The following is a 22,443-nucleotide window of genomic DNA, read 5'->3' on the forward strand; positions in this document are numbered from 1 at the left end:
GGGGAGTCTAGTACAAATCTGCTCTGACATGCGCAAGTGCTGTCATCCATAATCAGATGATACAATAGGATGGTTTCTTCGTTTTCTCTATGTTTTTATTATTGTTCCATATTTTATGGGCAGATCCAAACAGTTCCTGAATTCCCGCAAGACCACAGCAGGATTTGTGTTTTACACTTTGCATTATAACACTACTTATTAAAGAAAATGGTACCACCCTCATTTTCCTGTGGTGTCATGCATATCACATTTAATGCATCAAAGTTTGTGGAGAAGGAATGGCTTCTGCCTGTGCACAAGATTATTAGTATGTCAAAGTCCTGTTAAAGGTTTATACAGCATGGCATCATGGTGGAGATATGCCAAAGGATCTCGGTGATCCAGTGGCCACCTAAAGGAAATTACACTAAAGGAAACATCTTGCTGCGGCCCCGTAAGTTAGTCCAAGGCAGAGTTCATTCAGAGCAGAGTTCCACTAGGGACACAATGAAATCTCTTCATTCATAAGATTTTGGCTGGTAGTAGATCTTTGAATCAAAATCATTTTCTTTAGAGATGAGTCATTGACTAAAACTTGATTCAAGCACCCTTCGGAGCAACTTGTCTCTGAATCCCAGCTTCGCAGCATTCCTGCGCAATATTTCTGTGACAACTCAAATCAAAACCTAGATGCTGATCTCTGTCCCTTTTCTCTCTGTGTCCCCAGACCTGGCATTCCAGACAAGCACTCTGATATTAAATCCATCCTCTGTAATTATCAGATGCAGTCTAGGTCATGATTTTACCATCTGTTTTCTGTAGAAATGAGTTGGGGAATGCATCATGTAGACTCTCTGTAGCTCCTTTCACTGGTACTGAAAATAAAAGGGATAACAATGAAAAGCACTGCCCAAGCACAGATTAGTTTTATCCCAGCCATGCTCAGTGCACAGCGACCATGAAGAGCAAACTAAAGGGAGTTATACCTCACACTTGAGAGCCTGCCTGCTGTCTCCCTGACACCCATCTTATCCCAAATTTGCCAACGCAGTTATGTTCCCAGCTCCTATTTAAGATCAGGGTAGGTAAGTGGCTAAAAAGGCAATAAGGCCCTAAGTATCTTTGAGGATCTGGTCCTTGACTCCACTTCCTCACCAGAGCCCTCAGTGGTAACTCCCCAGCACAGCATTGCCCACAGCTGCCAAAACTCCAGCCTCCTCCCACCAAGACAGTGCAGAAGTCACGGCAAAGGAGAAAAAAATCCCATAAGTGGGCAAACGCTGTTTCCATCCCCTCTTCTCTTCCAAGGAACAGAGACTAGGGTGGTACCTTGACCATATAAAGTGGAGCCCGTATACATGTGCATCACTGTGAAAGAGTCTGTGGTTTCTGATGGAAATTCCCTGTTTTGAGGACAGAAATTTTTACTGAGAGTGATAGAATATTTCATGACAGCAGGCTTTTATAGGTGCTCTCTCATAAAGGCACAATCCCACACCAAACGCCTGGGATTTTTTTCCCATTCTTGTTGTCACTTATGCCTGTTTAATTTTGAATGCCACCTAAATCAGAATGGCGGCACTTTATACCTGGGGTGCATGGAGAGCCAGACTGCAGGAATTGGGCCCTTTTCGGTTATACCTACATGGATACAGAAACAGCCGCACAAAACACTGTGAGGGAAGGCACTTTTGGCGGGAAAATTCATTCTGCAAAACTAGTGGTATCTTGTACATTGAGAAAAAGAGAACCAACAAAACCTGCATTTTTAGGAACTAAAACTAGGATCTGCTAAGCAATAATAAAGAGGAAAAAAAGAGAAGGAAGAGAAAAAACCAACCACAGTGTCTGACTGTAATTTCCTTTTAGAGTATTACCTCTGTGTAAGAAATCAGGCAACTACTTTTAAGCTGATGAAAGTTTTGGTTTTTTCAATCAGTACAACATAATTCAGCATTTAGATACTAAACTGGAAAATACAGACATCTTTTTTCCTTAGTTTCATTGAAATCACTTTATCTACATAGAATACTCGACAAACCTCAGCCAAAATTCTCTAAGGTAAGCTAAGCAAAAATCACTGTTTGACGAAAGAGAGGATATTATTCCCCTTTGTTATCGGATTCCTTCCTCACTGTTAAAAATCAGTAATCTTTGGGGTATAAAATGGGCCTTTCTCTCATGACCAGGTACCCCAGTGTACTGAAAATGGAAGAGGGGAATTTCAAACTCTGAAGGGATACATAAGCCCAAATGCCATTAGTTTTCATTTGCTCATGATGAGAGTAAAGGAAAGGGATAAACCTATTAATTAGAAGGATAAAACAGGGATTTCCATCTTGGTACCAAAGGTATTCAGTTCACACTCCAGCTCAGCGTGTTCAACTAAGCAGTTGTCTATGCTCTTTGCTGAAAACTGATGGACTGAATCAAGTGCTTGGATACCCTCTGAACATCTCAGTGCTCACACTCAGACAGTGTCACACTGGTGGAGAGGGATGTTCTCTGACTTGTTGTTAGGATATAGAGCAAGAAGTCTACCTCCATACACACACCCCTCCAGTCACCATCCCAGTGTTTTTTTAGAAGATTAAATAGGAAGTTTATGAAAATTGGCCTCTTTTACTTTCAGCACTTCTTGTGTGTTGAATATACAAGAAGTTCTTGCATATTTTGACAGCCCTCCAGACATGCATTTGATGACAGAGGCACACCTTGGCACAGGCCTTGCTGATAGATAGAATTGGCTGTCCATCTAACCACCTTCCACCCTCTGTTTCCTCATCTTTGTAGCTCAAAACCTGAATGCAGTCACCGAAGCTTTATCTGCAAATCTGAATGTGCTGTTCTGGGAACAGTGGAACCAACCATCTGACATTTGATTCAGGCTTGTGTCCTTTGTGCCCTGATCCACCTCTCTGCAAAGATCTTGATCTCCACCATGATTATATACCATTTCCGTGAGGCACAGCACAGCTAGCCCAGAGCTATGGACACAGTGACTGAGTGGCTGTGATGAGTATGCTGATCAGCCACCCAAGACTGGTTAACGACTTTTTCTCGGGGAAAAAAATCCCCACCACCCGCTAATTTCCAAAACGCTTGTAGGAAATTCAATGGCTTATGGAAGAGTTGCGCACTTGCCTGTTGTGACTGAAATTAGTGTAGAGAGTAAAAGATAATGGTGATAGACGAGTAAAAAACAGCTGAGAAAAAGGTTCAGTCACATAAGCCTTGCCTGTCAGACTAGGAGCCCAAAAATATACAAAGGGCTAAATCCAGTTAAATCTGGTAAAACTTCTGTATGGCTAAAGATAAAGAATTTGGCACAGGAAAGTAAAAATTAGAGGACAAAGAATATTGCATGCGAGAAGTTAGACACCAATGTCTTAAAAGGGATATCTGTGGGCTGGGGGTTTCTGAGGAGCTGCCACTGAGGCCACTCAACCCCATGCAGAATTAGACACTTTTTGCTAAGGGGAATTGCGAACTTTCTTGTTAAGGCGGCTTAAAGCCTCGTTAGGAGCTTGAAGTTACACAGCAGCTGCAATGAGTGCAGCACCGTGCAGCCCTTCCCAAGCTCACTTTGAAGGAAGTAGCTCCTCAAAGAGCATGTAGACATCGTGTGACACCATATCCCAATATCTACCTGATGTTTAAAGCATAGCCTCTGCTGTGACCGTGCAGGAGTCTCCCATGTCAGATCCCTTCCCAGAGGTCAGGCAGAGGAAGGGGAGTTCATGCTCAGAAACTTTTTTATTACAGAATCTAGATAAAATGGTTAGTTCAGTTACGATATTGAATGGTTATTTCATTGTGACATTGTCATATTTCCTCCTGACAATCAGCTGCATGCTTAAAATAAGCGTGTATTTGATCTGGCCAGAAGGTGACTGTCTCATTTCAATGTGGTAAGTGGAACTGCAGAGACCTCGAGGGACACAGGTAGCGCCCAGAAAATAACACATTGTCCTCACAGACGATGCATTTAAAATGCCTTCATTTGTCAAAGATTTGTCACTAAGCTAAAATTAAGGGCCTCTCTTTGCCACGTGGCACATAGGAGACAGAAGAGGCAACAGATGCCAAACTCTTTACGGGGTTCTCCTGTATGTACCACTTTTCACCAAAAGATACCAAAGCGCGTTATGCAGTGCAGTGACCTTTTATTTTCGGCACGTTGTTCATGAGAAACTGCTGCAGAAAGAAGGCAAGCTGCCTTTCAGATGTTGCATGGAAAATCAAAGGGCAAAACAAAGCATCTCCTGGAGTTCACCCACAAAACCCCGACACAAAGATGCAATTACAGTTTTTGGTTAGTCTGAAAATTCCCTAACAGGGGGATTACTGAGCACTGTAGGTTTGATGAGTAAGCCTGTTCAGTTGTTAAAGTAACGACTTTTTCCATGCTTGTGATATTCGTTAGGATTTTTCCTTTAAGGTCAGTACAGAAATATTATCTGCGTTGTTTACTCATGTCACTCTCACAGTTATGACAGGTTTACGTTGCGGCACACTCTCATCCAAAGAAAACTGTGGGAATGCTTGGTTCTGGAAGCAAACAGAAATGTTGCAGGGAGGAGGGACAACCGCTGGGACATAACGCAGGCCTCTCAAGCTCCTCTTCTAGCACATCTGGCTTTCCTAAAATAGCACAGACAGGAGTCAATTACAGAGATATGTTGTATTTCAGTGCCTGAGTTTAGCAAACATTTTCGCTGAGTATATCATTGGAGGTGACTAACTTAGAGCTATAATAATTCCAGGGGGTTGTGTTTGAAAGACACACTCTGGGGATCTGTGTATAATGGAGTAAGAATGGGCACTTTGCCTTGTACATACCAAATGGAAGCAGGACCCCCTTGCATACGTGCCAGCATCTTAGGTCTGCCGTAACTTACAGGATAATGAGTGTTCGTTTTTACTCTCTGAATACTAAGTTCAATTAAGTTACAGAAGGACAGAAATGGTTCACGGTGTTGCACAAGCAATACTAAGACTCTCCGTAGCGATATGGTCTTTGGTTTACACAAATGTTACAGCAGTTGCTGGATTGAACATCTTTTGGCTTAGCGTTTTTATGTCTTATGGTGCCTAAAGGTAAGACGATTCAATCTCTCTTTGAAAAGACCCTTCTTGAGGTACTTCTGGGGTACCTATCTTATCTCACCAAGTAACCATGTAACTGTTGAATGTATCTAGTAAAATTCAGAGCATTTCTTCTCCGCTTGTCCTTAGACTGAAGACAGGCATTTCTTTTCAGACCTGAGGAAGGGTTTTGTACCTATATCAGTTAGCCTGGTTAAACATACATCTTTCCCTCACAAACTTTCTTGCTAATACTAAATAAGGCAGTTCATGACTGTTAAGACCACACACAGCGGCTGTTTTCAGAGAGAAATATCCCAAACAAACATACTCATCTGATAAATGTGAGAAAAGGTAAAGCTCAAACAAAGTACAAACAAACCTTTAAAAGGAAGTGGAAAGGGAGAACAAAATCTTCTGTTCAAGCCTCAGCCACCACTGAATGGGGAAACGGACACGGTGGCATGCAGGTACCTTCTCTACATACTCCTCACTCTCATCTCTGTGCGGTGACCACAGGTCTGAAAGCAAAGGCAGGGCTCAGAGCAGGCACACACGAGTGGAATAAGCAAATGCAGCTATAACAGCACCTGATCTGCATGGCAGCAGCAGTAATTAATGGCCAACTCTGCAGGAACGCAGGCCTGAACAGAACAGCCTGGCCTTCAAGCCAAGCCCTCTCCAGCAACAAGCTGATAGACCTGAACTCAATCTCAAAAGCATTTTTTCTTCCCCTCACCCCACTCTCTCTAGCAGGTGATCCCAGGTCCTGCTTGCTCTGGAGGGTGGGAATTCCTCTCTTATTCCTGGCCTGGAAGAGTCACCGTGCTTTTGCACAGTGGAGGCAAGGACCTGGCTGCCCTGGTCCCAGTTGTGCTGGTCGGTGCTGGTGCCCGAGGTGCGCGATGAACCTCCACCCTCCGCGTGTCCCCTCCACAGCAGTAGAGACTGTCCCGTTTGCCCAGAAACCTCATGGTGCCCTGTGGCAGGAGGCAGAGCCCATGCCGTGAGAAGCATTTGCTTTCTGAAATCCTCATAAGGTAGTCGCGCTTTAAAACAGGATAGCAATACAAAAGTGGAGTGTTTATATAAAACACTAACACGGCGGCTGTTGCCAGTAGCAACAATATGGCAATCACCAGCTAATATGGAGATGTTTGTTTCAAATTTATCATCTTGATTTTGATGGGTGGCCAAAACTTCACAGAAGAACATTTTATTTTGCTGTGTGTGGATGTGCATGCACAAGGACAGGGCATGACAGCAAATAACTATTTCCAAAGAACAGGGTCAAATGTGCTCAGGGGAGTTTAACTGTAGCCAGCAGAGTTGTGCTTGGAAAGATTTGCTTTGCCTGACACTGCTTTTGCCTGGAGGATGGGGTCCAGGTGTGTGGTCGTAAATGATCCCATTCATGGTTAATTTAGTGGTCATAAGGATCTGGTTACTGGCAGTTCTACTCATTACTTAGGACGCAGGTACAACACAGGAATGACCAACTCACAAAGGCATCACTATGAGAAGAGTTTGGGGATATTCTCATCATACCACTGGGGTTTAGAGGACGCCAACTGGAGGCAAATGATGGGGAAATTCCAACTACTTCTGGTCGTTCCTCCTGGGCGCCTACAGTGACAGCCTTATTCATGGCCATGGGCGCTTGCTGTGCCTGGAGCAGCTCCCACTCTACCAGGGGAATTGTAAGGTCTTGCCACTCCTGAGCCTGGCTTTGTTTTCTAGTTTTTGTATCAATGGGACACATAGACAACGAAACACAAAATTGCACTCAGGTCAAGTTTTCTTGGTCTTATTCCAGACTGGCTCCTAGGCCATTGGCAGTCTGCAGATCATCTTTTCTGTGAAAGTGAGATGACTTATGCCTGAAAATCACATGCAAGTTAGAACTCAATGTGAAATCCAGGTTATCTCTGGTTTCCACTGATTCTCATTTTGAGATCTGAGATCATTTTGAAGCTGAAATTCAAAGCAAAACACAAGGTGCAGAAGCGGCAGAAATACAAGCCTACATCAACCAAAATTGAAAAGAAAACATTTGTATTAATCCTGAAAAGCAAAATCAAGATTCACACCTTTCTGGATTCAGTAAGAAATATAATCTGTCCCTAAGAACAAACGAACTTGGCAGAAAAGCACCATCTGTTTCTGATTTGCAAATGGACAACATAACGAAGCATAATAAGTGAGAAACCTGCTGGAGTAACAAAAAAAGTGAGTAGTATCTCACTTTTCAATACGATTACCTTCAACCAGAAATTTGAAAATAATAGAATTCAGACTTAGTTACACGCATTCTCTATTATCTTGCTGTTTATTGTAAGCAAGCAAAGATTTAGATCTGCATCCGCTCAGTCAGAAATGATGGACGACTTCAATTCCCCAACGCCTTTGTGCTGGCCACCTCGGGGAGCCCAAGGGATGAGTGATTCCCAAGCGCCACCGAGATACAACAGCAAGCTGAATTCTGATACAGCTGAACATCAACACAGACCCTTTGGGAAAGTGGCCTATATACGCCTGCCCTCCGCAGCTAAAAAACACCCATTGGAACCAGTCACCTGATGATGAGTGAAAAACTTTAGAGGTGCCAACTTAGTCTTGGGGGAAGTACCCACGAAAGAATAAACAAACCATCCTGCAAAGCAAATGCAACCAAAAGGGAGTCATGGGAAGGGCACAGAGTACACCTTGGGCTGTATTTATGATATTTTTGATTCGTAACTTTTCCCTGTGCAGTAGGAACCCAGTGTGTAGAAGGGTGGTGTAATCTAACCCACACTGAAATCTAACCTTGATATCTGACTAAGGATAGAAATCAGCTGAGCAGAGCTGGGAAAAACTGACAGTTTCACTTTCCAAAGGCAGGGTTAGCGTGAGCCCAGGTCCCACCTGACTAAAACTGCAGAAGTTCAGCACCAGCTGGGTTGATGGATCTCGTTCTGAACTGTTACAGGTAGGAAGTCGGGTCTGGCCTGGTTAAAGCTCAGGCCGCCCTCTTTTCTGTGATCAAACCTCTACAAGACACTCTGGAGAGCGGTAGGAAATTAGAGCTGCCCTTAGAAGATGTGTAAAAATGTGACCTGTTCTCAGGAACCCACGTGCCACCCTGTTCTTTGAGTCCATGGACAGATCGTGCAGAGCTTTCCTTTCCAAAAAAAAACCCCACCCAGCGACTCTCTGACTTTGGCATAAGTGCTTTCCTTATTTTGGTAAACGTTCCTGTCGTCCCCTGGGAGACCGCAGTTGTGCCAGTGAAGACAAAACTAGAATACAACCCCTTTTCTGCACAGAGAGGCACTGTTGAAGGCTCTTTCTGCTCTATATGGGCTTGAAAGAGTCACTGCTCGGGGCGCGTCCTGCTGTACCCTTCTCACAGCTATGCTCCTGCTGCATCCTTGCTGGTAAAACAACAGGGCGAAGGCGAGTTTCAGGATTCATTCACACACTGTCATTTCTAGGAGCCACCATGTCAAACATTTGCGAAAGTAGTAGAAATAAACAAAAGTGAGCTGTGGCTGGGATTTTCCCAATTGTGGTTTGATAGGCAGAGAAGAAAACAGATGCTTTCCAGCCACAGCAGATTTCTTCTTTTCTTCTTTTGTTTACTATCAGCTCCTGATTCCTTTCTCCTCCCAACTGATGCTGCCCCTTCATTGCTACAGTCTGGAGTCCTTCATCTAGGCATGGTGTAAGAGGGGAGAGTAGAAAACACCTAACTTGATGTTAGCTCATGGAAAGGGGAAAATCACGATCTGGTCTGTGCTGGCAGGAAGTGCTATATAAGGCTTCTCTCCAAAAACTGGCTGGACAAGCTGCTTGAGAATTGACCAAAAAAGAAGGCACGCCCTGGGAGAGGGAAGGGGCTGCTGGGGCCTGGGCGGAAGCAGAGGCATCAATCCAATGTTTGGGCTTCTACAAGGAAAATGCTTCACACCCTGAGGAGCAAACCCAGTCTCAAGAGGCCTGGATCTACCCAGGGTCGGCTGCTCTGCGGAACCTCCCTGCTCCTGCTTTCCCTCCTGTGAATTCAAAGCACTTCAAGCAGAACTGAGGGAAGCAACCTGATGTACAGAAGGGGAAGAGCTCGTACACGGGCTAGTCCTAAAAAACTCTTGTTAGTCCACCCCCTCTCCCACGCCCTGATCTTTGTGTAAACGTCCCCGTGTCTTTGAAGGAGAGTGCATTCACTTAGTCAGGGATGGCCTGGGAGAAACCCATCACCTGCAAACAGCTCCAGGTGTGCCCAGGCCATCTGCCATCTGTTCTGCTCACCCTAGGGCAACTGCTGGGATACGACGTTGCTCCACTGCATCATGGTATAAGACCTGTACCAAACTGAGGGGCAGGCCATAGCAGAGGCTCTGCAAAGCAGAGCTGGGTGGTAGAGAGGGAATTGATGGTAGAGAGAAAATCTCTTTAGGCAGAGAAGCAGTTGTTGATGTAAGGGAACTTCACTTGTAAATTAGCCTTTTCTGGTAATATTTAGTTTGGAGATTGGCTTTGGGGCCTACCCTTTACACAGGAGGAAGCTGTGAAGCTGCCCTGGCTGGTAGGTGTGAGGGCAGCTCACGCTGTGCTGGTCCTCCTGTCTTCACCTACCTGGCGCAGCAGGTCTTTTGACCTCGGGACCCTGCGTATGCAGCTCTGCGGTGCACGACAGGAGCCGGCACGTGCTCGCTTACTGCTTTTCACAAATAAAGCCAAGCTCCGTCCTGTGTGGCCGTACAATTACTCCGCCAAGCCATAGCTTTTTAGGATGCCTGCTATTCAGATGGGGCATGTTTGTCTGTAATGAAATAAGCTGCTTTAAAGTCTTTTTGGCACAAATTAAGTCTCGGTGATACACACCATAAAAGAGATGTAAAAAATAGAATTATATCAGGAGAGTTAAAAAAAAGCAAACTGTTTTCCATATGGGCAGGCAGGCCTACACACATACCTTCCACATACAATGGCCATTATATCCCAACAACTGTTAATAGATGGGAACTAATTAGATAGAGATACAGCAGTGTGTGCCAACGGACAGTCTGGTGATGTGCAATCAATGCACCACCCATTACTGTATCTTTTCCTCTTGGGAAATTCAAAGCACTATGCCCCGTGTACAGCTGTGCCCTATTTGTAATCTAAGCTTCTGTCCCAGCTAATCACCACCCATTAAACTCCCATTTTCTTCACGAATCGCACATTTTCCGGATCAAACCCCGTGGCTTAATCATACAACAGACTGAGCTCAGAAATACATGCGCATACAGTGCTGGAAGCAAGGGCAAAGCAGAACTCAATTGCATAGGCCCCCTAAGCTCTGAGATACTTAACAGACAGGTATGTTTAGATACATGTTTAATAGATGTACTGAAAAGTAGATGCCCTTTGTCCCAGGAATCCTGCTGGGATGACCAGCAGGGGTGCTGCGGCTGCCAGGGAGCCTCGGAAGAAATTCTCAGGAGAATGCGATGCATGATGACAATATTTCTGCAAGAATGTGCATTGGCCCATGGAATTTAGTAGGGAAATGATAGATGTCACCAGGGGTGCTAGTTAACAAAAAACCAGTTACAGCAGTGAGTAAAAGACCAGTGGTAAATGCACAGGGCTGCAGAGTAATTGATTCAGATTCCTCTAAGTTTCAGCCCTAAACAAGTCTACAGACTGATGTCTCTACAGGACATGGAAACGATGGGCCTCAGGAGGACTTCAAAGGTCACCTACAGCATCTCTCTCTGCAAAAGCAGAGCAGCTCTCCTTTTGCCCTTCTGGACACGTCTGTCTAATCAAAAGGGAATTTTGCCCCTTGGATTCCTGCAGAGTTGAGCTGAGACCACCCATCTCTTTTGCATGACAACCCGGGGTCAATAATACATGGGCCAGGTCTGATGTGGTTAAGCAAAGAACGGCTTTCGGGGTGCATTCAGCAGCGGATGTAGCCATAACGTGCATCTGCAAAGAGCTGTGCTACGACACAGAAACGTCCCCTGCACACATGAAACGGAGCATCCACCGGGGGGAAGCAGCAGAGAGACCACAGTTTTACAAGCGTGTTTTCCACCTAAATCCACCGCTAAAATATTCCCTACCCTTTGACTCTCAGCCTTAGCCCCTCTTTTCCACCAGATCAAAAGACTGGTACCCAGGATACTGGGTTGTAATTTGCCTCTGTCAATGAATTGGTAGAACTAATACCATGCATTTAACATCAAACATTGATGAATTTTCATAATGGCCTGGTAGAGTGAGTACTGTTGTCCTTATGTTCCTGATGTGCCCAGGTTGGGGGGGAGTCAGCAACAGACCCTGAAGAGTTACAGGGAGAGCAGAGGTAGATTTTTCCTGGATTTTCTTGTCTCTTCAGTTGAATTAAACTTTACTACTTGGACACATAATTCTTACAAACACATATTTTAATCAAGACCTTTTATTACATATGGTCATTCATTATGAAATTATTACATAACACCACTTCTTCTATAAAAGTCCAATGCTTAGATTCTCAAGAACTACTTGGCACCAGCAAAGTGTGTGTCTACATCTGCTTGCAGACAGTAAACTGTTGCCATTAGTTTTTCAAAAAATATACAAAAACATTTCTCTGAATCTTGGCTATTCCACTCCCCCATCTTTTAACTGTTCTTAGTGTAACTCGATCTGGTGGTGCGTCTTTAAACGGCAAAATCTAAGGTCTCCGAGCAGTCACAGGACAGACTGTACCCACTGCCCTTTAACGGTAGGGAGAAGCTGCCCACACTGTAGCCCCCTCTGCACATCCCACCTCATGCTGGTGATGCTAGATGGAACCTTTACCTGGCGAGTGTCTCATCTTTTCCATCCATAACAGATACAAGGGTGCTATTTTTTTTTCTTTAAGGAAAAAAAAAAAAAAAGAAAGAGGAAGCCAGAAATTTCATTGCGTCTCAGTCCTGCCCCATGATGCTTCTTCCTGTCTGTGAATTTCCACCTGCCCCTTCTGCGTATATAAGGCAGCGCACGTGGGGTAGAACTGTTTAGTCGCCTGCCTCCGTCCAAAGGATTAGTAGCAGTGGGGAGTGATGCTGTTTCTCCTTTCCTCTGCAGTTCACAGGAGGTGAAGGAGCTCTGGCTGGACTCTTTCCTTGGGTAAGTACTGCCCGGGATAAAATCTGTGGCATTGTGATTGAAGTCAGTGGAGTGCTCCAGATGCAGCTGTACAGGGATGTACAAAAATATAGATGGGGGAGAGGTGTGCCCACTGCTAGGTGCAGCTCATGGGCAGAGCTGGCTGACTTGCTTAGCCTCGCGTTTGCAGATTAACAATCATATGTACCTGTCACCACTTGCTCATTTTTTGCATGGATTAAAAATGGAAAGCTGCTTTTTTTCAGTTTTAATCAAGAGGCAGATAGGGCAGCAGGGCATCCAGAGAAGGGCTTTATGATTGACTTGTGTGGGGTATCTTGCTGGTTTGGGATCATACTTAAATGCTAGACTGGCGTGCAGGGAGGAAAGACAAGAAGGGTGCAGTTTTACAAAGCTCTTTCTTTGTCCATACCCTGTTCGATAAACAGGCAAACAAAAGGACCGAAGGAAACCAGAGTGTCCAGAGCTCCCCCGATCAAACTCCTAATGAAAGTGTTAAGCAGCTGTAATACTGTGAGTGTCTTCATTGGTTCAGCTCTGTCAACAGAGCGATTTTGAAAAGCTCTGATTTCTAAACGATAGCATTCAATTACTCATATAGTGTCTTTGTTTTCTTGCCTAGTCAAAGACACTAAATGCTGGTAACATGGAGAGTCTGATTGAACGCCAGTCGGAGGTAAGCAGCCGCTACGTTTCCCCCAATCCTTGTTGGGTACTGATGTGAGATACCTTAGCAAAGTGGGGGTGGCCCCTGAAGGAGCTGCCAGCTGCATACCATTACTCACGAGCGAGCAGAACCCTTCAAAGGCAACTCCGTGCAGCACCATGCAGAAGGAGCTGGGCATTGCTGTGAGCAGTGTGTTCCCTGGGCTCCCGGGGAGCTTTGCTCAGGAATCTGACAGGCTCCAAAGCCATTAAGGCTCCCCAGAGGAGTTTGGGAGGGAATCCCCAGTGCCAGGGGAGGACACAGAAAAGCAGGCTGTGTCTGGCTGTGGCTTCTCTGGATCAAAAGAGCAGCCTGAAAGAGCACAGGGTTGTGGCCTGCCGGGCAGAACTGGGGTGGCTGGCTGCAGGGTTTACCACAAACCCCTCTATTGGGCAGTGAGGCAGTGTCACCTCTTCAGCAGGTGTTGGGTTTGCTCTGGTTATTCCCCGGAGCCTCTCACAGATTTCTGACGAGCTGCAGTGACTCACTGGTAGCCCTCACTGCTGGTGGCAGCTCTGTAACCCTAACATGCTTCTTGCAGGCCGATGCCAAGAAATGTCCCCCGCTGGTCCCAGCAGATACTGAAGACGGACTTTGCCACTCAACTGGTGAGTTTCAAAGACAAACTAAGGAACTGCCTTCTTACATAATGCTTGCAAGCTGGCACTTCTGCAAAACCACCCGAAACTGCCCGCTCCACCTCCCTGAGAGAAACACACAGCCCTCAGTCCTATCCAGCAGATGGCTTAACCCCTGGAGTGCCACTCACTTGCAAATGACCTCTTTCCCTTATGCTCAGTGGCAGAGGTGATGGTGCTGAGTGCCAGAGGTCTTGTATCCCTGTTCCCTGGTCCTCAGAGCCATGTATCATTGTGTTCCCTGGCAGTGATGGGAAGTAAATGTTCTCCTTTCTCACTTGAGCATCACCACTGAGGTGTGGCACTGCAAGCGAGTACTGCTACCAGCGGTTGCACGCCAGAGTAAATAAGCCCTCTTGACAGCAGCAACAGCACTTGTTTTCTCTCACCATGCAAAACCTCAGCATCTGTAAACAACCAGGAGGAGACCATTAGCAGGGCAGGGTCAGATTTGGAGCAGACCATCATATCAGACCATTTTTCAGGAGTATCAGAAGCAAACATTCTATATGACACTATAATGTTAGGTGACTTTCTCATAGCTTTTAACCCCTCCCTACAAGGACTTGTGCTCTGCCACAAATACAGGTCCTGAGAACTCATCTGCGTAAGGCAACTTCAATTTGGAGTAGAAGGCAAGTTCTTTATAGGAAATTTGCAGAAGGCGACTCCTTTAGAAAGCTTTCTAGCGAAAGTATCCTTCTCTCACTGTTTCTGGAAGGGGAAAAAAGCCACACCTCTTCCCAATACAACCATCATCTCCAAATTCCTAGCATGCCCTCCTCTTTAAGAGGCAGATGCAAAACCCATGCTAAGAGATTTCTTACCCTGAAGCCAATGAAGCCCTACTGTGATGCTCCCATCCTCCGCAGCAAGTATCACCTTCCGCTGGCTGGCAGGCACTAGCTCTGACAGGACCACTACCATTAGAGCTGGCTCCAAAGCTGGCAGAACTGGAGCTGTGTTTTTTCATTTCAGCCTGTGAAAGAGGAGCCCCTACTTCCACTCTCGCCCTAAGGCTGGGGCACAGTCAAACTGTGTAGTGAAAATTGTTGTCATTGCCAAGTGACATATCTGCCTCAGATAGCTATCACAGAAACCGCTGCAATATCAAAAATCTCTATAAATGCTGTTATTTCTGTGCCTTGTATGTTCCCACTGTCTAAGAAGAAACAGTGACTAGAATGTAAAAGAAAAACAACCCGAAAACAGGAAAGGTGGTGTCCTTAGAGAGATGGTCACAGTTTTACAGTTCAGGCAGTTGTTTCCTTAGTAACCACTAAGTTGTCTTTCAGTTTCTCCCCGTTTAGTTTGAGTTGTTTCAACAAACATCTGCACACAGATGAAAGCCTGCATAGCATGCTCTGTTTATTTTTTAAAAAATGATTTTCTGTTTTCCTTTTGCTTGCAGCAGATGGCACAAAGAAAAGAAAGAAGGTGATATCACAGTCATTTACTCTGAGACGAAGCTCTACCAATGGGAATTCCCCAGGGCAGCTAGACTCGGGTGCCAAAATCTCTCTGTTTGGCCAGCCCCTGGCAATTATCTGTGGGGAAGATGACACCCTGCCCCAGCCGGTCCAGGTAAGCAAGCCTCGTGATACGGTTGTCACACCTCTGGCTCCCAGTGTGAAGCAAGATCCCTGGCACTTGTGCTGCAGCACCAAGGAGACAAGCTCAGGCCCATCTCAGATGTAGAAAGGGTCAGGCCTGCGGGTTTTGTCCACTGGAAGTAAATTTGAGTTGAGACAACCCAGGACCAGGAATAGGAGAAGAAGGTCTGCTTCTTAGTATAAACATCTCTGATTCTACAGAAGTCATTTAAATAAATCTTTCAGCAGCATAAACTTCTAAGGACTTCTGTTTTTCCCTGAAAAAAGTGTTCAGCTATGGACTGCCACCGACAAATACCTAAACATTACCTTCTGGGTAAAAATGGTCTTGTGACAGTTCTCCCACTGAGTTTGACAGGCTTTCGTCTCTTCTAAGCAGTGTTTGCCTGGCTTGGGAGAGAGGGGATTTGAACGAAGATTTAAGCCATCCCTTGTTTCCTTCTGTAAGGAAGCAGAGATGACTCCACTGAAGTTAGTGGAATTCACCAGTCCAAAAAGAGGGTGGGTGGTGGGAAAATCAGGTTATTGCCTATATGCAATCTACTTGGAGCAAGAACTAGACACTGACCTAATCAGAGCACAGTGTACCTCCAGAAAATTTTTCTTATGTTTCTAAGTAAATATTCACTTGCTAAAGGACCTTCCTTCACCCAAGTAACTCTTTTCCCATTCATGCTTACTTTTTTCCCTGCAGGATCTCCTAGCTATATTGTATATGAAAGGACCTTCCACTGAAGGGATATTCAGAAAAGCTGCCAATGAGAAAGCACGAAAGGAGTTGAAGGAGGACCTAAACAAAGGAGGAAATGTTGATTTGAAAAGCAAATCTGTGCACCTGCTGGCAGTGGTCTTAAAGGTGAGTTCCTCTGACCTGCAGCATGGGCCCACTTCAGCACCCAGAGCTGACCTGGGTGGGACTCCAAGCTAAAGCCAGAGCAAAGCCAGACTAAATGTTTCAGGCTTAGGAAAGTTTGGCATTTTCATGTTCCACCTGATTTTCAGTCCCACATGTTGTGCTGCTGATTTCCTGCGTGCCCACAGGAAACTCACTGCATCCTCCTCCTCAGCATCCTCCCAGGGAGGAATACTGAGATTTGGCTGAACGAAAAGCAGCTAAGAGCTGGGTCCTGTTACTACCCCAATGCAAGTGTGCTTGGCATGTACTTGTGCAGCTCACTTCTCTGACAGTGCTGATGGTCAGGTAGCTCAAGCTGACCTGCCTCCTAGTGAGCCTATGTCACAGTGATGCTCCCTGTGTGCTCAGGGGTAGTGCCCAAAGCCTCATCTAAATCTCTTGGCCTTGCAGGACTTCCTCCGAAATATTCCCTCCAAACTCCTGTCGGCCGACCTCTATGAGAAGTGGATGCAAGCTCTGGAGAAGCCAAGCAAGCAGGAAAAAATTGAAGAATTGAAAGAGTAAGTTTTGCAACCAGGAAGTTTTTCAACCAGCCCCAATGTGAGGGACTGGCTGGTAGTGTCCAGTGACATCTCCTGAAATTGAGAGTCTCATTTAAAAGCCTGTCATTTACTTCAGCTTGCTATTGCTCCATGGGGTTTTGTTTGGAGGGCTCTAGCAGCAGCACGTCCTGAAGTTATTTGAATTGCCCTATGAAAGGACTAGGGTAGGAAGAGGAGAGAGGCTGCAGTGCCTCAGCCAAGGCAGTCACTGTGCTGTGGGACAGGCACTGACAGGGAGCCTTCACATCTGCTGGCGGTGAGGTCGGGCATGTGGAGACCATGGCCGTGTTTTGCCCTTTAGAAAGAGCAGCTGTGGAGGCCAACTGGGAGTGCTTTGAAAGCTGCACAGCACAACTGCAGCCTTTCACGTGCCTTTGGGAAGTCTCCAGTGACATCTCCTGGTGCCACCTCATCTACTCAAAGACATGGACTGCTGTAATGCTTGCCTTTCAGTCAAGATCTCATCATTCAAGATCTTCTAATTAACCACACGCTCAGCTGCCGTTGGGGATTTCTGAATGATACTTCTGCTAAGCAGTGAAGAAAGCACACGCGTGCCTCTCTCTGGAGGAAGTGGAATCTGTCTGAGTTTAATTGAGACTTGCTCGAATAAAGAAGTGGTGGCTGCTGCACCATGCATTAACGTCACATTTTGTTTGTCTTCCTGCAGGGTGGCTGACAAACTGCCTAGACCAAACCTCGTCTTGCTCAAGCACTTGCTGTCTCTGCTCCACCACATCAGCCAAAACGCCGAGACCAACAGGATGGACTCCAGCAATCTGGCCATCTGTGTTGGCCCAAATATGCTGAGCCCAGAGACGGACAACACGCTCCCGCTGGAAGTGCAGAAGGAGATGAATGACAAGGTGTGTTGAACCCACCAAGCAGCCACCCGCTTTGGGGCAGCTCAGAGCCATCCCTAGGGGTCCCTCCGCCACTGCAAAAGCCGAACGAAAGAGCACCCCTGGACATCAGGGGTGCCCCTCAGCTCAGGTGCCTGCAATGTGATGGGCAAGGCTGTCCCTCGTCTCACCTCCTCTGGGCAATAGTAGCAGTGGCCCTGCAGTCCCCTACGTTGTATCACAGCTCCTGAATATTTGTCATGCAGAGAGCAAGGGGCACCTGGTGGGCATTGCCACCCACGGGCCCTCTGGGCAGTGAGGCTGAAGCTGTGGCTGATGGCGGTTTGTTTGTATCGGGGCAGATCAATTTGTCTGCGGCATCAGGCCTCATCCTCCAAAGCGGACTCACCCTCTGACTTTAAGCGAGGATTTTTTGCCAAGAAAGGTTGGACCAAATGATCCTTGAGGTCCCTTCCAACCTGCTATTCTATGATTCTATGATTTTGACAGAAGCCACTCTGCTCTGTGCTGCCCTTCACACAAAGACAGCAGGCAGGAGCAGGAAAGACTGTTTAGAATGTTTTCATCCCTTTTGACTGGAACTGTTTTCTCTGTGCAGGTGACAGTGTTGGTGGAGTTCCTTATAAACAATTGCTCAGAGATATTTGGGGAGGACATTGCCTTGCCTGTCTGTGCCTCGGCTGAGGAGTCACCAGAGCACACAGACAGCTCCACAGGTATGAGAACAAGCTGGGGATGTCACAGACTGGGGCTGCTGGGCTACATTATTTATTTTGGTATGGGAATCCATCTGTGGAAACACAGAGAGTTGCAGAGGGTTCAAGACACTGTTGCAGGGCTCTTCTACAGCAACTCTTCCCATGTAGTTCCCTTTCATCCTCAGGTGGTCAGTGAAAACTAACTGGTGCTTTCTCTTCACAGAACACCTATGTGCTGCTCATCAGAATGACTCTGCCTATGACAGCCCAGATCCTGAAGCTGAAGGCAGCCCCTGTGCCTCTCAGATGGAGCAGCCCAAAGGGAGGAGCACCAGTGTGAGCAGAAGATATCCAACGTGCATCTCTGCCCCTTCACTGACTAATTTCAGAAATGACATCAGCACGATGGACAGGAGGTACTCAGAGCCAGATCTCTCCTTCCAAAACCGCCTTGAAGGCAGGATAAGGAAACAGAAGCTAAACAAAAGTGAGGACAATTTTCCTGTTCAGCAGAAACAGCTAGGGTTGGAGGCACTGGAGAAACGGCTTGCAATCCTACCTTCACAATTATCAACTGACTCTCTACCCAAAACATCCTCCAGTTGCTCTCTGGAGAGCTCTGATGGCTCTGTCTTCACCAGCTCCCCAGTAGTTTCACCCTCTAGTCCCAAAAAAACCTTTTTAAATAGGCCCCAGTCCTTTTCCACAAAGGCCACCGAAGACTGCAGTACGCCTAGCAGAGAGATCAAAAAGCATTCCATGTCGTTCTCTTTTGCAAACCGCAGGAAAACACTATTAAAAACCCAGAGCTGGGGGCCTGGAAAAAACATGGGTTTCCAGAGAGACAGTTTCACAAAGAAAGAAGATCATTTCTCCTGCAGAGTTGTCCAGGAGAACAGCCCTGATGATGACACACCATTGCCTGTGGCTTATCAGCAAAGGCCCCGTTTCAGGTCAGCTGATGAAGTATTCAGAGAGGTAGACCAGAGGAATCCTGGAAGACCACCCTCTTATGAAGAGGCTACTAAAAACTGCCTGGACACTAAAGTTGCCTCCCACAATCTCACAGTTCAAATTATGAGATCAAAAGTGTCAAACCAGGATGCTTTGCCACCTCATCCATGCAGCAGCTGTGCACAGGACACAGCATGTACAGCTCTAAGGGATCTACCCAGTGGCAGAGTTTCTGCAGCAAAGGATTCTGACCTGGAAACTGAAACCCTTAGCATCACTGTGGGAATAAACTCCCGTGTGAGTTTACCCGTGACCCCGGGAGTCTACCGACTGAGAGCCATGTCTGAATCCTGTCAAAAGAACAAACTTGAGTATGTGGCTCGGAGGTGCAGCCAGCCAGTTTTTGAGGTAGACCAGATCCAGTATGCTAAGGAATCCTATGTTTAAAAAGCCTATTCCATCTCTTCGTACTGTACAAAGTAAATATTGTAAAAATAGACATCTTGGTATCCTTTGTAAGATTTTACTTTCAAGAGACACAATAAGCTAGCTCTGCATGAACTTTTCCTTGAGGGTCCTGAAGTGTCTCTCAGCTTGACACGTCACATTCTTTCACCACAAGAGGTGGTGGGGAAGACCTGTATATTATTATGTAAAAATGCAAGTGAATATGCTGTATATAACCTGTTGTGTCGGAAAACTAGTTAGTAGTTGATAAACAGTGTTGTATTTGTATCCCCGAAAGGACAATTAAAAGGTTGGCAGGTCCAAAACCTGTCCCACCTTCCTTTTGTTTTCTGTACGGTCACAGACTCATGACATTTGTCACGTGTGTATGCCAAGCTGATGCAATGCTTTGCTGATTTTCTGCATGAAGACGTGGGCTGGCAGTTACCCCAACCAAGGAAGAGCTGTTCTGTCATCAAGGCCACTTCAGCACTCTTCCATAAACCCTCTGAACCTGCTGCCATTCCCTCTTCCTTCTTGCGGGTCATAAGAATGATCTGACAACTAACCAGCATTAGTGTTGTATACCGAGCCTGCGTTTAGAGCCACTGAAGCCCTACAAGGTCATTATGGGAATGTATCAAGTAAAACCTCATGAGGCCTGAGGTGCTTTTACTCTAAATAAACTGGACAGGCTAAGCAGAAAGAAAAAGTATCTTCAGGTTTGCTTTCATGAGGGAAAAGTACCCCAAACAACAAAAATTCCTGCAAGGAAACATTCTGGATTCCAGCTTCAAATAGCTAAAGCTGCAGCTCATTTAAAAAAAAAAAAAAGGCAAAAGAGAAAATACCAGGCACTGTCCTTATAACCTTGTAAAAATGACTGGAAGTGCAATGTGTTTTTACATGTAGGAACTTGTTTTGGTTAGCACTTACCTCCCCTTTTATGGCTTAGCATAGCCTTGAACCAGGAGCGGCGAGACCTGTTTTTCTCCTGTGTAACTTCACTACAATAAAACATTTTTCTGCATGAACCGTCCATTGTCTGTCTTTAAAACATCCAGGCACTACATGTACTGTATCTACTTTTATACTATTCTGCAGGTACTGCAGGTCTGCTTGAATGACGTGGCGTATCTAAGTAGCTGGAAGGAAAGTAATTGACTATCGTTGTCACAACTATTGTTGTTCTAAGAGGCTGCAGGCTAGATCTTGGGAAGAAATCCCTCTCTGTCAGGAAAATAAGTTACACTGCCATGTAACAGCAGTTATCGGTGAGGTGGAGAGGGAGTTGCAAAGAGGTGATACTGCTCCAAAAGCGGAGCAGATTAGAAAACACTGTACCAGGATCTCAGGTATGATGTTTTCCAGGTGTAGGTGTTCACAGGACACAGAGAAAGGGGAAGGAGGGTACCTGGTCAGACAGGAGAAATACCATACTGGTAGCCTGCAATTAGAGAAAATGCCACCTTACTCAGCCCCTAAGCAGTGCCAGTCTGCTTCCAAGCAAGCTGACTGAGAGGGCTCTGCTGCAAACTGCAAAAGGCATTTGCCATTTTCTGGTATCTGCAGCTCCTGAGTCACAGAATCACAGAACAGGTGAGGCTCGAGCTCCTCCTCTGCAATCCCCTGCTCAAGCAGGGTCAGCTAGAGCAGGTTTCCCAGGACCATGTCCAGATGGCTTTTGAATATTTCCACAGATGGAGACTCTGCAACATCTCTGAGCAACCTGTTTCCGTGTTTGACCACCCTCACAGTGAAAAACTGTCTCCTTGCATTCATGTGGAATTCCACATGTTTTAATTTGTGCCTGTTGCCTCTTGGCCTGTGTCAAGTGGGAACAGCAACTTTCCTTTATAAAAAACAGAAGTGTCTTGCCCTCATGGCAGAACAAATGTGAAGAGATAATCCATGTGGAGTGGAAAGGCTCAAAAGCCACAGAACAGAAAACATGAACTTCAAAATGTACTCAAACAACAACATGACTACTTCTATGGTAAGTGACTCATTCTTTTTGACTGTGACAAGACTAAGGATCCTGAGAAGAGGAACTGCTTGTTTCCTGTCCTGTAACCACACCAGAAAACCGGGGAGAATAAGTGACCATGGCTACTTCAGAGATGAGGAAAGTCTCTCTTTAGGTCCAAGGTGTCCTAAGGCAGACATGACAATCAGACTGAGAAAGCTTACCTGAGCTCTAAATATTCAATACAAATGAGCCTAAATATTCCAGCTCCTGGATAAGAAAGTCCATTTGGAATTTCTTTTAAGGCACTTCAGTAGAGGGATAAGAGGGAAGATGAGCGTAGCACAGAGGAGCTCTACACAGTGTTAACAAATGAGGGGTAAGGTGAAGGAGGGGTAAGGTGAAGGAGTTGTATAAGAGAGCGGCCCAGTCCCCCTCATCTTGCTCTTGCTTTTTTTCAAGTCCAGGAAACACCATGAGTAAATGAAATCTGAATGTAAAGGGAGTCCAAAAGAGATTTACTCCCTCATGACAGATAACTTTTTTCTTCCTCCATCTCTTAAGACTTGCCTGTTCAGTCAGCATTATTTTCATGTCACGTACCTTCAAACAAGGGATTTCTCTTCTATGCAAGCACTTAGGAGCATCAAAAGACTAGAATGACACAGAAAGCAGAGAGCTTTGCTTTAGCACTTACTCATCTGCTTTCAGCTCAGAAAACAGCTTACCCATGCTACCAGACCACCATACCACATTCAAGTATAGAACCCAACTATCCTGACTTCCAAGAGTAAGGCCCTTTAACCGCTACAGCCAACAAATGAATTATCTGAGCGCCTTTGTCAAAGCTGTATTTCACTCCTTAGCCAGAAAGATCAAATGCCCATTTACAGCTGGGT

The 22,443-nt window shown here is 45.8% G+C and overlaps 1 protein-coding gene across 3 annotated transcripts in view; it reads left to right on the forward strand.

The window, feature by feature from the left end:
• LOC141740072 (T-cell activation Rho GTPase-activating protein-like) overlaps positions 1–20,608 on the forward strand; it is a 53,902-nt gene extending 33,294 nt beyond the window's left edge. Inside the window, exons 3-12 of one of the 3 annotated variants that reach the window (XM_074578275.1) lie at positions 12,160–12,201; positions 12,630–12,714; positions 12,824–12,877; positions 13,449–13,515; positions 14,960–15,129; positions 15,853–16,014; positions 16,465–16,574; positions 17,287–17,482; positions 18,078–18,195; positions 18,401–20,608. In XM_074578275.1, the coding sequence (XP_074434376.1) occupies positions 12,688–12,714; positions 12,824–12,877; positions 13,449–13,515; positions 14,960–15,129; positions 15,853–16,014; positions 16,465–16,574; positions 17,287–17,482; positions 18,078–18,195; positions 18,401–19,578 (2,082 nt within the window). In that variant the 5' untranslated portion in view covers positions 12,160–12,201; positions 12,630–12,687 and the 3' untranslated portion in view covers positions 19,579–20,608. Of the gene's footprint in view, positions 1–12,109; positions 12,202–12,629; positions 12,715–12,823; positions 12,878–13,448; positions 13,516–14,956; positions 15,130–15,852; positions 16,015–16,464; positions 16,575–17,286; positions 17,581–18,077; positions 18,196–18,400 lie in introns of those variants that run through there. The other 2 variants (XM_074578276.1, XM_074578277.1) reach the window with 2 other exon arrangements.
• Positions 20,609–22,443: the final 1,835 nt, after the last annotated feature.

The sequence above is a fragment of the Larus michahellis genome, chromosome 3, assembly GCF_964199755.1.
Source record: "Larus michahellis chromosome 3, bLarMic1.1, whole genome shotgun sequence".
Lineage (NCBI taxonomy): Eukaryota > Metazoa > Chordata > Aves > Charadriiformes > Laridae > Larus > Larus michahellis.